Source organism: Gavia stellata, chromosome 11 (genome assembly GCF_030936135.1).
Source record: "Gavia stellata isolate bGavSte3 chromosome 11, bGavSte3.hap2, whole genome shotgun sequence".
Classification (NCBI taxonomy): Eukaryota; Metazoa; Chordata; class Aves; order Gaviiformes; family Gaviidae; genus Gavia; species Gavia stellata.
In genome coordinates this window covers 28,834,586-28,851,572 of record NC_082604.1, presented here as the reverse complement: position 1 = coordinate 28,851,572, position 16,987 = coordinate 28,834,586, and the positions used below count along the sequence as shown (strand labels likewise).

Sequence of the window (16,987 nt, the reverse complement as noted above, 5' to 3'; positions counted from 1 at the left end):
AGTGAAAGCAAAAAAACCTCCCTTCCTTTGGGAGAAAAGCATTTTAGCATCACCTTGCTTTAGACACACTTGCATTTCCTGCACAAATAACACCAATTATAAGGCTGTCATCTCAAGAACAGTTCTTAATGTACAAAAGCAGACAAGCCTTTCAAAAAAGGTGAGCAGTTGCTTGATTTTGGAGACTGCCCCGAGGTGTTCAGAGGGGCCTGACTCTCCAGATATGCTGAATATAACCATCTCCCCCCTGAACGGTGCTGGTCCCATGAAAATTGAGGACCCAGAAATGACAGGGCACTTGCAGCACGTTGGCTCTGGCTGCTGCATGCCTTGCTGTCCCATGCCATGCACTTTGCAAGTGGAAAAAATGTATTTACCTGAGCAGAACCTATTGGATTTATGTTTATTCAAGGAAATAAAGAATCATTGGTCAAGACTGGAAACTATTTTTTAACCCACTGTAATTCCTTCAGGAGCAGAAGCTTTTGCAATATCTGGGATGCCTCGAGGCAGAGGGGGTGATGCTGAGGCACAGGTCACCAGCTAGTAGGGTATAAATTACTGAGACATGGGAGTTGCAGTGCTGAGCCCTGGGCATTTGTTGCCTGAACAAGAGCAGCACCAGTCTAACACTTTTGAAAATCTCACATTCTTGATCCAGAGAGAAAAATATAACTAAAAGCAGTGAGCAGCCCCTTGGCTGAAGTTAGCCATGCGGCATACAGAGACCACGGGCAAAGCTGAATGGTAAAAATCTCCGGGAAATGGTCTTGGGGAGGAGGGAAAGAGAGAAATCAAACTGACGGTCTTCTGACTTACGGATTTTCCTTTCCGAAAAAGCAGCTGGTTGCCAGCCAGAGTGAAGTAGCGAGTTTTCCACCTTTTGATAAACTTCCACCGGACTTGCTTCTCTTTAAGCTTGCCTTCAATCAGAGGTTGGCCGTCCTGATTTACAACTGGGGAGGTGAACACACAATGAGGGGGTTATTTCTGTCCTCCCTTTGCCCCAGCCGAAAGCCAGGCTTTTCCTGCAATGCAGAAGAGCTTTTTTTGCAGTTTAGCTGTGTCAGCTCCAAGACCACATTCCTCCCGACCTCAAGCATTCAGCTGTCGCTTCAGAAAGACATTTCAGCCCTTAGTCATGTTTTGCTTGGGAGGCCTCGCAGATGGAGCTGACAGCTCGGACTCCTCTGTCCATCACTTCTTCTATTCCCTTAGCTGTCACGTACTTATCCCCACCCTTACACCTCCCAGTTGTTCCTCAGCCCTGCAATAATCATTTATAATTGCATGGAATTGAAAGTAGGCATTTATGTTGTGTCTGAGGCTTTAATCCACACTACAGAGTACAGTACAGTTACATTCCTGCTGTGCAGTATTTTGGATAGGAGTATTTTGAGGATATCACTCCCATTAACTGCAATAGCTTGCTTCATTGCAGCAGCAGCCCTATGGAGAAGGAATTAAAGTCCAGAAGTGGGATGTCCACGTGGAGCTGAGAGACCAGGCACCATCCCACTGGAACGAGCGCCAACCTCTCGTAGGTAATTCCAGCCCAGAAATGTGACTTTTTGCTGAGAACGGGGCTGGTGAGTCCCAAGGCTTTGTCTCCCAGGCGTGATCCTTCCCTTCCTCACCCTCCCAAGATACAACTCCTTCTTCCCTTGGGAAAGGGATGTGTTTAATATCAGCCCTCCCTTACCCAGTGTTTGAGCAATAACCTAGCCCTGCGTTTTGTAGAGGTCACTCCCTGCTACATCTCTATTATCTATTCTAGTTCTCTCTTCAGATATATTTCAAAAGTCATTGAACATTAGCAATCCGTTTTGTAAAAAATAATCCTTACAACAAACCCAGAGTTACTTACATCCTGTAAATCTCACAGCACTGACCAGTTGGGAATGTGATGTTTTCTGTCACTTTTGCATTTCTACAATAACCCAATTTATTTTGACATCTGGACTGCCCCAGGCCAGAGCGACTCGCAGCTCAGCCCCCAGGGACCCGGTGTGTGTCCTGCTCCCTCAGGAACAGTCAGGGTCTTTTCATTATGTTACCCAGTGAGGACATCAATGTTTTTACCATCTTGTGGCAAAATTAACTTACAAACTATTAGCGTGTCATGGGCCAATAACACTGCCTCGCCTGTACCCTGGGTGGTAAGAGCTAAACCAGCATTTCTGCCACGTGTGCGTGTAAATGCCGTCCTTGCTCAGCCTGCTCGAAATACAAGATGGGTAACTGCCCAAGCCAAAAACAAGGAAGGAGGGGAATGAGAGATGCAAAAGCTCCTGTCCCCCTGATGACCTGCACTACAGCACGTTGCCCAAGGATAATCTGAAATGTAATTTAAAATACATAGTGTACAGTATAGAGTTCAATAACCGTAAAGACCGTAATTGGCATGGAGGCAGAAATACAGACACACTCAGCTACCTTACCTTCAGCTCAGCCACTTTCCAGTCCGTTCATCTTCTACAGTGGTCTGAAAAGTGGCTTCAATTTGCCTTAGAAAACTAACTTTATGTTTGTCACTATAGATTTTCCTTCAGCCAATTCCCTTAAAAATAAAAACCAAAAAAACCTCTAGGAAAGGAAGATCTTTTTTTCCTTTATTGCAAAACTATTGCTATATTTAAAATTACTTTCAGAATTCAGAGCACTGCGTGAATATTGGGAAGCCTTGCACGGTCGTTTACAGCGTGCTTATAAGGTTGTGGCCACCTCTACCGCCAGCCCGGTGACCATGGTGCCCACCTGTGATCGATATTCACTGGCACTTACCTCGGCTGGAAGCACATGAGGTTTTGGGACCTGGAAGAGCGTTCCCAAACCTTGCATGCAAAAAGGAATTTTCCAGCACAAGAAAAGCCCAGCAACCAAGGGGATCACCGTGGGCTTTAAACCACGACTGCAGAGCAACCTCGAGCCACTGCCCTTCACGTACGGAGCAAACAATTTAAAAATTCTCTAATACCACGGCTGGGTTTCTTTTTCCTTTCTCCTACTTTTACACCGATAGACAAGACACGATGGATCAGATAGGCTGAAGAGCAGTCCAAGGCGTAAGCAGTCTGAGAACGGATGTTTTTTGATGTGATGTTTAACTTGGAGCCCTTCCCAGCATCTGTCAGATGGTCAGTTATCCTCTGGCTGGCCATACTTGCATACCTTAGCATGAAAGTTTATCCAGTAACGCTTTTTCTTGAAAATGTTTACTTATCGTCCGTGCGTGAGCCTTTCAGAGCCCCAAACGCAGTAGGTTGGTGTGATGCTGAGGATGCGAGGTGATTGGGGTGGCCAAGCGCAGCCACCAAAGGTAGCACCTGGGGTTTCAAAGGCTTTGTAGCTTTTTGGACACATACCTCTCTTCACTACCTCCTATCTGGTAGAGGAAAAAAATACAACGCAAATACAATGCATCAGATTTAGATAAAGAATGTATTTTTTCCCCAGAGTTGTTTATATTGGCAGAGAGGCAGGCTTTGGGGATCTTCAGTGTGTACTATTTCAATTTCCTCCAGAAAGACTATAAATATTCCCGTCTCTGTAGATAGGGAGTTTTTTGGAAGGAGATGGACTGAATGAAAAGTGGGGTGGCCAAGTTTCAGCTTCAATGGGGAACTGCAGCTGTGATTTCCACGGTAAGAACGGGTCATGCTCTGCTCCTCGCAGCCCGCTGCATCCCTAGCTCGATGCAGCAGCTCTTTTCTGTATATTTGCATGCCAGCACCGATGCGTGACACCACCCGACATGACGTGGGACAAACTCAGAGGCTTGCTTTCTCCCTGTATAATTTTTGTCACTGCAAAATGGCACAAATTTACAGAGAAGCTGGTTTGGGGCTGCACCCATTTCACAACACGCTCTTTAGCGGGACAGAGCCACCTTATGCAATGTGCCTCTTAAGAAAAACATTGCAATTGTGTTAAATATTGTTCTCAGAACTACTACAGATACACATTTTCACTTGTTTTAGAGATTTTCCCAACTGGCAATCTTTTCTCCCCAGCCTTTCAGAGAAGTGTGGCCAGGGTGGAGGCTGTTTTCAAATAAACATTGAGTTTATGTGAAAATCCTGGAGATGGGAGCAAGAAAATGCAAAGCAGAGGGGATTTAAAGTCTTCCTTGGCCACGTGGACGTTACGACGTGCAGTGATGTGGTACTTCTGCGATAGCTCTTTGCTGAGGGTGGCTGCTGGCAGCCTCTGAATAGGAATAGCATCTGGGGCTGGATATTACATCTGGGGTGGAGCTTTTTAAACCCTCTGCTGAACCGGTTGTGCAGAGGGGGATGGAAAAGGCCACGGGGAATCTCCCTGCTCAATGGCAGGGAACACCAAAACGGGGCAGACCAAAACGCCCAAACTCCATATATCCCTCTGCCTCCCTGGCGTGCGTTTCTGAAGCGCTGCTCCAGGATAGATGCCTTTGTGAAGGAGCCTCGTGCCATGTGGTCTACGCTGAATTTACACTCTCATAAAACACAGAGAATTAACTGCCGATAAATCGGTAGCAAAAAAATCCTGCATAGGCACACTCCCCATTTTCTAGACAAGAGAAACAATCTCCTGCGGCAAAGCTCCCTAATAATAACTAACCCTGTTCAAACAGAGCAGAAAGCAGCTGAAATCCAGCTCACACAGGTAACAAGATGCACACAAGCTACCATCAAATGCCACTGAACAAAAAAGTACTGGAGAAAATAATAATAATCCATTTTGAGCAAGGAAAAAGCTGGGGGGTTTTTTTCAGGTTAATTTGTTTCTGCAAAAACAACGGGTCCATCAGACTTGAGATGAGCCTTGCCTTTTTCACCCAAGCAGGACCGTGCGGCCGTTCCGCCCGTGGCTGCGCTGTTGTCCCATTAGAAGGGACACCATCTGCCAACAGCAGCTTCATGGGGGAACCCTACTGGGAACAGAAGGACTGTTTTTCTTTCTAAACAGCTTTCTAAGGCTGTATCAGGTATTATCTGGCATTTCTGCAGCTGAGATTTGCTGGGATACCCATAATGGTCATTCTTAAGAGTCATTCCTCTTTGGGAGCTGAGCAAAAGGACAGTCCCACAGGGCCGGCAGCTGTCTAGCAGGTCTGAGTACAAGTCCTCGTGCTCTCGTACCAGCCACTTCATCTTCTGGTGACTTTGTTCCCCGTTTACAAAATCAGCATTCAAATTTGTCAGATTTGTGAGAACAGATAAAAAGTTTTCAATTTTTATAATTAGTTTTAAACAGCGTCTAAGCAGATATGTTACTTATTGTGCAAATGCCTCTTCAAATTTCTAACAATGATGTACAGGGTAATATCCTTGTCATTCCCATAATTTGCCATTCACATGTACACTCTCTTGGTGGAGGATGTTTTCTCACCATGAGAATATGCAGTTTGGTGTCAGGAAATTACCATCTCAGTAGCATGTGGGTGATAATAACAGGGCATGGCTCCGTATCGTCTCCCAAGATGAAGTGTCAGAACCGCTGTGACAAAGTCTACCCAGGGAGAGACAAAGAACAAAAAGCTGTGAATCTGAGAAACTCAAACCAGCAGCACCAAGTAGCAAGTTTTCCCAGAGCGTGCGTAAAAGAAAGAGGAGAGAACTTCACTTTAATAAAAAATGACAAAGATAGGACAGGAAAAGAATTTTTACTCCTACATGATAACAATAAAGAATTCATAATGTGCACAGTGACTTTCAGAGCATGATGACAGCTGCATAAACATCTAGATACAGCAAAAGGAGGACTTGATATGAAAAGACAATTGCCCAGTGGTCGGGTCTTGTGCATCTACCTGGCTCCTGGTCCCACAGGAATGGCTTCGATACCAATTCCAGTGCAGTAGGAACATGCTTTAACCCAAACTAAGAAGGTGTAAAAGCACAAAAAGTTCGGGGACCAGAAGATACTGAGGTGGTTGGTGGTCAGGAATGCAACATGAGAAAGGAAGTGAATGTGCAATTTTGGCCTAAAGTGGATTATTTATGGCCAAAAACCAGGATTTACTAAAGAAATGCTGATCTCTCTTTAAGCACCCAGTGGCTGGAAGCAATGTTAACAGAGCACTTCTCATGTACATCCACAAAGAAGCCCATGGGGAATTCTGATGTCAGCTTCCAAAGTCGTTGTAATAAATCTGATGCCAGTGTGTCTGAGGGTCTGATTAGAAGAAAAAGATTCATGAAAGATAAGAATGAAGCTCTTTTCCAATATTATTCTAAGTCCTTTTGCTTATTTTCATTGCGGTTAACTTCACAGAATCACAGAATAATTCAGCTGGAAGAGAGCTGAAGGGGTCTCTCATCCAACCTCCTGCTCAGAACAAGGTGACCTATAGGGTCAGATTAGGTTGCTCATGAATTTATCCATCCGGGACTTGAAAATCTCAACAATATCTCTAGGCAAGCTGTTCCAATGCTTGACCATCCTCATGGTGGGAAAGCTTTCCTTTGTAGCCAGTCTGAACCTCTCTTGTTCCAATGTATGCCTGTTGTCTCTTGCCCTCCCACCTCCCACCACTGAAAAGAGCCTGGCTCTATCTTCTTGGTGACCTTCTTGTAGTTATGGACAGACTACTATGAGGTCCCCCCTTGAGCTCTGCCTGCGCCAGCCCTCGTTCCTCAACCCCTCCTCACAGGGTAAGAGCTTCAGCCCCCAAACATCTTGGTGGAGCCTGTCCCAATCCTTGTTGGGACTTTACTCAGTCACCGCTGCAGCCATTGAATGCCTGCTGTGTGCAAAGTAGGAGTAAGTGCATGGAGGTCTGTTAGCGAGGGGCATCATGAGTAAATCCGTACTGCCTCAGAAATGCAAAGCTTTACTTTTCTATCTGAACTCTTGCCAAAACCAGATTTGGTGACCCCCAGTGCTTTCCACAGCAGAGCAGGCTTATACGAAAGAAGCATCTGCATTTCTAATACAGCTAGAAGATGTTTTAAAAATGCAATCAACTGCCAATTGGAGTGTGCACGTTCCTTATACACATGTTAATTATTGGAAGATTACGTCTAGTTTTGATTTCTTCACCTTGCATGAATAAGGACAAATTAAAAGACCTCAGAAAAGTGATACAAGAATGATTTAAGACTGATCTTTCATATGATTATTCATATCACGGGAAACTAATGAAGTGTATTCTCCTTAATTTGCCCAAGCAAAGATCAAGATGTGACATGACAAAGTCTACAAATAAAGATTCTTCTGCATAGCAGAGAAGGGCATAATGTGATGCAGTGTTTAGAGATAGACTAGAAATAAACCCACATTTGAACAGTGTGGTTAAATTACCTGAGCAACAACTTAGGCATGTCATGGGTTCTCCTTCACTTGACTTCTAAAAATCAGGTTTAGACATCTTTAGAAAAATATGCAAAAGTAATACAGATCAAAGGGAAAACATTTCTTTGATGTAAGCATTATTGGACTAGATTCCTTGACTATTGTTTTATAGAAGGTCAAACTAGGTGATCGCATCATCTCTGGGTTTGAAATGACTCTGTGTGGTGGTATGCTGACATGTATCATCAGATCTTTAACTTGAAAAAAAGAGTTAAAGGATTCAAAAGGTTCTATTTACTACATATTTGTCATTACTTTTTTTTTTCTGCAGAACACACAGCAAAGGTAAAAATATTACCCAAACTCAAAATGAAGAATTACTTACTATAATATCTATTGCTTCTTAAACCATCTCAGTATAGAGACACTAACTCCAAAATCAATTTAACTCTGAACAGTACCTGTTGATGTAAGTGTTCATTGGAATTATTTTCTAGTAATTGTACCTTGCTTTCTTTGCCGAACTACAGTGCATCAAGTTTTAAGTAGATTGGGTATTGAATAAAAAGTAAAAAACGCTCCAAACTCTTCCGAGGTGACCTCAAGACAGATAAAAAACAAAGCATTAAATCTTGCATTTGATGAAACATAAAATCATCCACAAAAATTCAGTCCAATCATGAATGATCTCAATGATAATAAACTGCTCTCAACTTGAAAGAATGGAATGTGTGGGTGGCAAGCAGACGAAGATAAATGCAATTAACCTAAGGGAATATGGATTCACTCTCTCTCATTAATCATCACATTTGGTTTTGCTGAAAACCTGGAAAGGATACATTACTGAATGCCACTTTTTATAATTTTCAAGCAAGCATTATAGCTGGGGTATTTCAGTTCACTAGATAATCACCACTGCTAGCAGAAGATAAATGTATTCCAAAGTTAATATGGTGTAGGCTATTCTGAGTGAATTGCTTTCTTAAAGAGGAATTCATAAAAACCCCTCAGTTTTACCCGAATCATTGCCCATGGGCACAATGTCTCTTCTGCAGCCCACAGGGATTACTGCAATTTCTTTGTAAGCTTCCAGAATAGGGAATGTACTGCAATTCCCTCTCCGGCTATCAAGTGGTTTTACTGATTTTTTTTGTGCAAGAGCTTGTGAAGCCAACTGTCAATACAGGAGGTTATGTTGAAATTAGGCTCTTAAGGGCCAGCTTTTCCTAACAAGAGGTGCACACTGCATTTACCGAAATTTCAAATGCCTTGTATCTGCGCTTGAATGGTCGTCATTTAAAAAAAAAAAAAAAAAAAGAAAAAGCATAACCTGGATTTCCTAGCTCTGAGACCAGCTGCACAGTCAGGGCACGTACGTGTATTTGAGCAGATGAGTAGGACTTGTGGGAATGCTTTTCCCCCTTGGCTCAGGGGTAGCAGGAAAAAACAATTCGGGATGATTTAACAGCACTTCTGGAAAAGTGCGGTTGTATAAGAACTGCTTTGCAATGAGAAGAATGCATGAGAAATATCCAGACTTTCTCTGGGTTAATTGCCTCTTTGGGTAGATCCACCACATTGCTTAAGCATAACTACCTTTTTCCTCCCAAACTCAGCCTCCGAGTGTAGTCCGGCTCCAAAAATCCTCCCAGCTACATCCGAAAAAAACATCATTGATCTGGCATCCTAAGGCAGGATCGAGGCTTTAAGGCATAATGCTTTCCTAAGTCTGGAGGATAAATGGCATCTTGCAACACGGCATCCAAAAAATGCAACAAACCCCAACATTAACAAAAAACAAAAGACAATAATAGAAAAAAAATTGCCACTGAATTCCTTCTTTAAGAAGAATTCGGTTGCTAAACAGCATTGCTGAGAGGGAGAAATTACTTTCTTGTCTTTTAAAAGTATTTGAGATTTCAAAGGCTCTGGTCCCACTGTGGAATGAAAATAAAAGATGTTTTACAGCCTTTACATTTCTTACCAATTCAAGGAGACCTCTGAATCCTCTTTCTTGTGTCAGATCTTATAAACCCAAAAAGCCCCTGGAGTGTCTCCCACTCTGATACGACTTTTCCCAGCTGCCACAGCTCTACATCACCAATACTAAGGTGAATTTGTCATTCACCTGCAGATTTATATTCCATTGAGCACCGTCTTCCACGTTCCGTTCCTACACCTGAGCTTTTTTATGACCCGTGCTTTATTTTCTTGGGCTTCTAAAGGCTTTTAGGGCTGAGAAGCAAATGATGATATTCACAATGTGCCTTTCTTACAAAAATTTCTTTAAACTGAGACAAAGAGAGTAATTGCTCATAAAAAGGACAGTTACAGTCCAAAAATGTTCTGTGCCCAGTTCCTCCTGTTCCTGGCCGTCCTCAGAGGCGTCCCTGAACTCTCCGCCCTGGCTCTAAAGCAAAGGGTAAATGGTGATTTCGTAGATGCTGACATTTATTAAAGTCTTCTCCCTCCCCTCCTGGGCTATGGCAGCAGAGGCAGTCCGGTGGCTGGGCAGGGAGGAGGAGAGGCTGGAAGCCTTCCTGAACAGGGGAGAGGCAGGCAGACCTGTGGGCAGCGATAACCCTGCGAACTCCAGGCACCAGCCTCGGTGCCTTCAGCGCTTGAGGAGGGAAAATCCTTCTTCCAAATGCCCAGGCACCCTCCGTGCTCTCGAGTACTTGTGGTACTCGAGAAGAAGAAAGCAAAGTCTCAAGTTATGGCATTTCAGGTAGCATTTCACGGAACACCTTACTGCTGTATCCGCGTTATTTCCATTGGGCTTTAGTTGACATCATGAAGATACAAGCTAGAAAAAAGGTAAATCTAAAAAAAATCGGTTTTCCGCTCCTAGAGCCTATATAAGTACCAGCATATAGGAATGAAAGTCTAATTTGTGCCTGGACCTGCTGGGTGAGCTTGATGAGGGCAGCCCCCCCCTCGCCCAGCTGGCCAAGTGCTCCCGCACGCGCACACCTCCATGGGGAGCGGATTTTGGCACTTCTTGGGAAGGACAGAACTGCTGCACTGCCGGGTGGAAACCGCTCAGGCTGGAGGGCAGAGCTTTGAGTATATGAAACCCTTCCCTTCCCCCCGGTGTGTAAACGGAGAACCGTATTTACACACTCAGGGAAGTGGGATCGGCACACGCATTTCGCTGTGGCCTTTTCACAGCAGCTAGGGGAAATGGTGAACCCTTGGGAGCGACGTGACCTTCTCCCTCGTCTCCGTGGGATATCACGACACCAAATCTACAGCCTACAACACTGCGACGCGATTTTTTCACCAGCCTGAAACAATGATGAGTAAGCAAGAGGCGGCGTGCCAAACCCCCCCGCCGCAGGCGCTCCACGGCACACAGCTCCACGGCACACGGCTCCCAATTCTCGGAGAGCATTAGTGTCAGGCAGAGTATACAGTTTACCCTACTCGAGATGTCAGTTCAAGTGCTCTGCAAACAGACTCAAGAGCCTCTCGTCAGTGGGACAGAGGCGGTCCCCACTCTTGTAAGCTCTTGTTGTACTAACCAAAGAGCACTGAAGAGCTCGCTGGGAATTGCTGCCTGCTGTCGCAGTCTTTTATTGCTGTTTGCCTTGAGTTCAGACCCATTTGAAAATACCAGCTCTATACTGGTCATACCGGTGGGGTTTGCACCCCAGTCCCAACACCGTGTCCCTGGCAGCAGAACCGTGGTGCTGTGCCACGTGGACCTCCTCGCACCGTGTCCTGCTTCCAGCCCTTCTTAGACCTCTCCTCGAAGGACACGGCGCTTTGGCAGGAGGGCAGCAGGGAAGCCAGGTGTCAGCTGTCCTTTGATGTCTCCAGACTGGTGTCATCAGCAAAACTCATGGCATCAACAAGGAAATGGTGCCTCAAGTCACCCCCAAGGATTGTCTTTGCCACCTTCATCGGGTCTATTGGCTCTAACGCAGCTGTCCTACCGGCATAATCAATAGCTTGCTACAAACACTCCCCTTTTTGGACTAGTTAAATGTCTTTGAAAATTCAAACCAAAGCTATTCCATTAAGCTTTAAAATTTTAAGCGAGACAGACTCCTTCTCCTTGTAGCTTGACATATGTCTATCACCGAAGTGATGGACAAACCACAGGAGGACCACGGTACTGAGATGAAATTTCAGCTCGAAGCACGGTTTCTTTAATGGTCGCTGAGTCCCACGAGAGTTGTGGAAGGAGGAAGATGGTCAAACACCCATGAAATGAGCATGGGCAGCCTGGCCTGCAGCAGAGGCTGTGCCACTCTTGAAAGACTTACTAAATTCAGGCTTGATGAAATATAGAGAGATGCTAGCTGTTAAAATAAATAGCTGAAACAGCCAATTATTCAAAGGCCTGGCCAAAATATTCAAAATTCTTGGCCAGAATTGTGCAGGCTTTTAGAGAGTGGCAAAAAACATCTAAGAAAAAGGCCATTCCTCTGAATGTACGCTGATCTAAAACACATGGGTATCAGAAGACTTCAAAAAAAAGGTCACTAGAATCTTTTACCTGGGAAAAAGTCTGTTTTCCACTCACCCTGTTTTCTTATTATAGCTGAAGCATTATGGCTGTTCTTAAGCACTGCCTTGTTCCCAAGAAGACGCGTACTATGGATTCAATTATATTAAAGCACATAATTCTGAGAACAAAGACGACGTGAATTGGGTGTATTATCTAGGCCAATGTCCCTGACATGTGGCACCTGTGCAGTCTGCAGTGGACGTGGGATACAGTCCAGCAGATGCAGCTCCTTTATTTGGACACTGCAAGATGGGTGCAGATCCCTCCCACTCCCCAGGGGTTAGCAGTCATAGAGATTTACAATTTTACATTAATTTTGGATTTTATCCCTCTAAGCATACACCAAATAAGGTTTGTGCTTGACACTGTATCTCACCAGAGATGCTGGGACAAGAGTTTAATAGAGAATTCCAGCTAAAACAGACACTGCCTGTGCTATGCTGGAAAGTTTGTTTTCCCCGACCTCTGCCACCATCACAGCATTATCCGTGAGCTTCGCTCCATCCTTCACAGCTCCACCACCACACGCAGCCCACCAGCGACGAAGGCAGACCACTTACCTGTTGCCTTTTCAGGGTTATTGCACATGAAGCACTGCCAAGTTCCCGCTTCCTCGCTGTAGCCGAATAAATCAAAGAACCTCACTTCTTCCAGGTGCATCTGCACGTGGTCCAGGTCCTAGGCCAATAATGAGAAAAACCAAACTCACTCACGAGGTGAACTGCTGCACGGTTAACAGCTCGTAACCCGAAATCACGGAGGGATACACAGTGGGTGCCGATGAGTGTCCTTTTCCATATGCCTCCTGCGGACAATCAACCTGCCAGGGCAATTGTGTTAAGCAGGACCTCTCTCTCTCTCTCTATCATCGGTAGCAGCTTATGTGTATATATATATATAAAAAAGTAAATAAAACAAGTCTGTAGGAGGCAGAGGACTGGTCTGGGGGGTTTTTTTGCTTTTTCAACACTGCTGCCAGCAGTGTGCTCAGCAGTCCTGCCCAGCACATTGCCCACCAGCTGAACCACCTCGATTACCTCCAACCCTCTCTCAGGATTTTTCTAATGCTCCAGAAGGTAGTGGTCTCTGCTAACATGCTGCAGTGCTGGGGACTTCCTCCTGTCCGACGGGATCCCCCATCAGAGCAGGACTTAGTGGCTGAGGACCACTTTATTTTTTTTTTTTCTGTTTTTTTTAAAGAAAGAATAGAGGCTCTGAACCCAGCCGCCTGCGAGAAGCACTAACACAAATCTTTAATGTGACTGTTAATATGAACGTTTCCAAAAACCCAGCAGCAACAGGGATGATTTATCTCACAGAAAACACACAGAATCACAGAATCACTAAGGTTGGAAAAGACCTGTCAGATCATCAAGTCCAACCATCAACCAAAAAAACCACCACGATGCCCATTAAACCATGTCCCACAGTGCCACGTCCACACGTTCCTTGAACATCTCCAGGGAGGGTGACTCCACCCAGGTAAATGTGACGTTATTCGGCCAGGGACAAGCCAGGGAAGTAAGGATTATGCATCTGCACAGTAAACTGAATGTCTGACTTGATCAAAGAAACCTACATAAAGTATACTTGCAGCTTCAAGTATGGCAAAAGCCAGAGGGTACAGTTTTGGAGGCAATTAATAACACTGTATAATTCAGTGTATTTCAAACCCTGTTATTTAATTTTAAAACAGATTGTGATCTCCCACTTAAACAAACTTCAGTGTTAAATAACAACAACGATGTTACTGCAAACACAAAGGGAATTGGCAGGACCGCTCAGAAAACATTCCTATTTATTTGCGTGGGGTCTTTGCAACACCGCATGCTGCAGCTCAAAGAAAACACGGATTTACGCAGTCGGTGGGGCAAATACCATCCCTTGCCCAGGGACATCAGTTCATCGCACTGAACAAGGCTGTGCAAAGGATGCAGTTGTCCAATTCGGGCCTTTTCAGACAAGCTTTAGTGAAGGAGAGGGAGCAGGAGGCCGGCTGGCTCAGGGAGAGCCGGCAGCACGGCGTCACTCCTCCCCAGCCTCTGTCAACCCAGGAAATGGCCGGGAAACGGCTGTCTTCACAAGAACCGAAACACCCGAGACCACTTCAGACCTCCAGCCATCACCCCGGATAACAAGCTCAGCTGAGCCAAACGTCGAGTTTTAACTTCACGGGGGCTCTCTGGTGTCCCCACCCTCTGCACGCCGGAGGCCATCTCCCAGTGGATTTTAGGATGTCTGAAGGAAGGATGGCAAGGCAGAATGGGGAGCATGACTCGCATCACCTGAGAAGGTCCAAACGACAAAGGTTTTCTTCCCTTTCCAGCAGGAACATGCAGAAAAATGGGCTTCACAACACGCCCAACGATCACACGACAAAGGTCCTGGACACACCTTGGCTTTGTTTGCAAGAGGGTCCTGCAGGCAGCAGATGAGATAAATCTCTCCTCTCCAATTAGGCTTTTTCCCCGTGCTTCCCCTCCTGAAATAAGTGGCTTATTGCAGATTATTTCAAGCATATGGAGTACGGAGTGGAAAGGAAAGATTGCTGCATTGATTTTCAGTGATATTTGTTCTCTTTCGGTCTAGAGTTGGCTCACTTTTTATCTCATAGCCCGGCTCTTCTCTCCATCCTCGCGTGGGAGATGAGCGGCCGGGCTGCAGCAGAGAGGTCCCCTGCGCTCCCGGGCTGCCTCGGTGGGCTGCCTCGTAATGCTCGGCTGTGCAATTCCTTGTGTCTCCTGTGCCTGTTCGCCGGGATCGGGGCTGACCCGTACCTCTGCGCAGTCGGCTGCTGGGCTGCCCTGCCCCAGCACACTCAAACTGGCTTATACTGGGGACCACGAGTAAAGCTTGATTATTTTGCGCTGTAACTGCTTTTTATACATTGCTGAAGTTCTCATTTTCCCCCAAAGAGGAATTCTATACATTCAAGGAATTTAGCTGGCTGCTGTGCTGTGCAGTAGGAGCGCTGTGCAGCTTCTCTCCGTATTTCTGCAGCTGGTCGGTCGGCAGTGGATCTGTCAGTCCAAGGCTCCCTGCCTCCCTTCAGATACTTTGTGCGCAGTGTGGGACCCCGAGCAGATCCTCCCTGGGCGGGAGAGCCGAGTCCTCGGGAGGGAGAGACCACACCAGCCCCCCGGGGTCCCCTCCCCGCTGCGGGCTCCCGATGGAGGGGCAGATGTCCCCCAGCAATTCGCCCTGCCCCGACGTGCCCTGATCCTCCTCCCGCTGTGGCATCTGGGAGGATGCAAGACGGGCAAAATAATGATGGTACTGCTCTCAGTGCGTCTGTGCAGGACATTATAAGGGCACGTGGATCATGCTGAACAAAAAGCCTAGGAGCTTCTCCATCCTGTGAAAAAGTCTTTTAGTGGCTGCAGTGAGCCAACTCTAGACCGAAAGAGAACAAATATCACTGAAAATCAATGCAGCAATCTTTCCTTTCCACTCCGTACTCCATATGCTTGAAATAATCTGCAATAAGCCACTTATTTCAGGAGGGGAAGCACGGGGAAAAAGCCTAATTGGAGAGGAGAGATTTATCTCATCCCCATGCTCCCTCATCTTGAAAACTTCAGCGACTCCACTGTGAAAACACGGTGCTTCTTTCTGCTGCGTAAACTGAGATAGCGAACGAAGGAAAGGGAAGAACAGCACTAACAATGGCTTAAGAATGTTAATTATTCTCTTGCGAGGCTGCTCAACAAAAGACTCTCTTAAGGCATCACATGGGGCTCGTAAAGTAGTCACCATCTCACTCTTCTGACACAGCATGAGTCAACACAAAGAACTCAGCAACGAGCTCCAAACCAGCTTCGTTTTTGTAATGTGGCCTGCGTGTACTTTGATAAAGAACTATGAAGCAACTGAACGGAAATCTGTAAGGATGTACATCTGGAAATGCTTTACTTCTGGCACATCTTAAGCCCTGTTGCATAAATATTTTTTGTGGCATGAACAGGCTGCCCAGTGAAACACGACATGCTTTCTGTAAGCCAGGTATTCGCCGCAATTCCTTGCACACGCATCCTGGGCCAAATTCAGAAATCGCTTACAGTGATGTAAATCTGAAACTATTTCTCAGAATTTGCTCTGGAATAAATCATTGATGTAATAGATTTTTCTCCAGGTTTGCAAAATGCTTTAGAATACCTATTGGGAAAAAAAGTCTAAATTCATTTACTGTGGATTAGCCACAGGGTCACGGGGCAGAAGCGGAGCAGTTGCGGAGCAGTGTTGCAGCACTGACTCCGCTGTGGTTCCTCTGGGCTGTTGGGGGTCGGACCTTCCCCATGTGCTCACAGCACAGAAGTTCCTCAGTTCTGATAAAGCATCCAGACATTGCTGTCACACGACTCATAAAACTTAATCTAAAATATAATACAGGATGCTGACACTGCATTGATATCAACAGATTTCAAATTATTTTAAATTAAAAATGCTACGCTTATTGAAACAACCACAACCCCAAAATTTTGCTTCCTGCAGTACTGGCAGAGGAATAACATTAACAACTACAATAATTTTGCCAAATCATTCACAATATTTGAAGTTCTATTAGCAACGGGAATAAGTTCTGAAATGGAAATTTCAGATTACTACAGAAGCTTAGTCCGTCACGCAAAGTAAGGACTAGGTCATGCCGGGAATGCTCCCGCTAGGATTTTCGGGAATGTAAAAGCTAAAGGAAACCCTCCTTACGGCAGGCCTAGCTCTCGCTCACAGAAAACTCAGTGGGACGTTTCTCAGTAAACTGCATGGAAATTGCACTGGAAACAAACTCAGGTTCTGTATTAATAAGCAAACCCAAAACTGAGAAAGTAAATCCAGCAGCATACTGCGGAGAAACCAAGACTGACTATTAAAGTCTTTTACCACTTCAGATGCATTACATCTGCCTGACTGTCTTCAGCCTCCAAAGGCTGTTAGGCAATCTGCAGCTCCTGGAGTTTCCAGACTTCAATTCGCTGCTGAATTCATTAAATCAGTGAAGATCAGTATCTCATTTTCCAGCTCTGCTATTTTGGGAACTCAAAGATACTCTTACTGTCATGACAAAAGTTCCCAAAATAGGCCAAACGCTAGTATCTGAGCAGCCGTGGGATTATGCAACCAATGCGCTGGAGACTAATCACGTTTCTAGGGTGTTGGACATGTTCTGTAGAGTTTGTGTGCATGATGCACTACATC

At 45.4% G+C, this 16,987-nt stretch overlaps 1 protein-coding gene across 2 annotated transcripts in view; it reads right to left on the bottom strand.

Moving 5' to 3' along the window:
• VEPH1 (ventricular zone expressed PH domain containing 1) overlaps positions 1–16,987 on the bottom strand; it is an 82,003-nt gene that overhangs the window by 4,160 nt on the left and 60,856 nt on the right. For both annotated transcript variants that reach the window (XM_059822891.1, XM_059822892.1), the window contains 2 exons: positions 12,355–12,472; positions 820–956 (listed from right to left, as the gene is read on the bottom strand). In XM_059822891.1, coding sequence (XP_059678874.1) covers positions 820–956; positions 12,355–12,472 — 255 coding nt within the window. The remainder of the gene's footprint in view (positions 1–819; positions 957–12,354; positions 12,473–16,987) is intronic.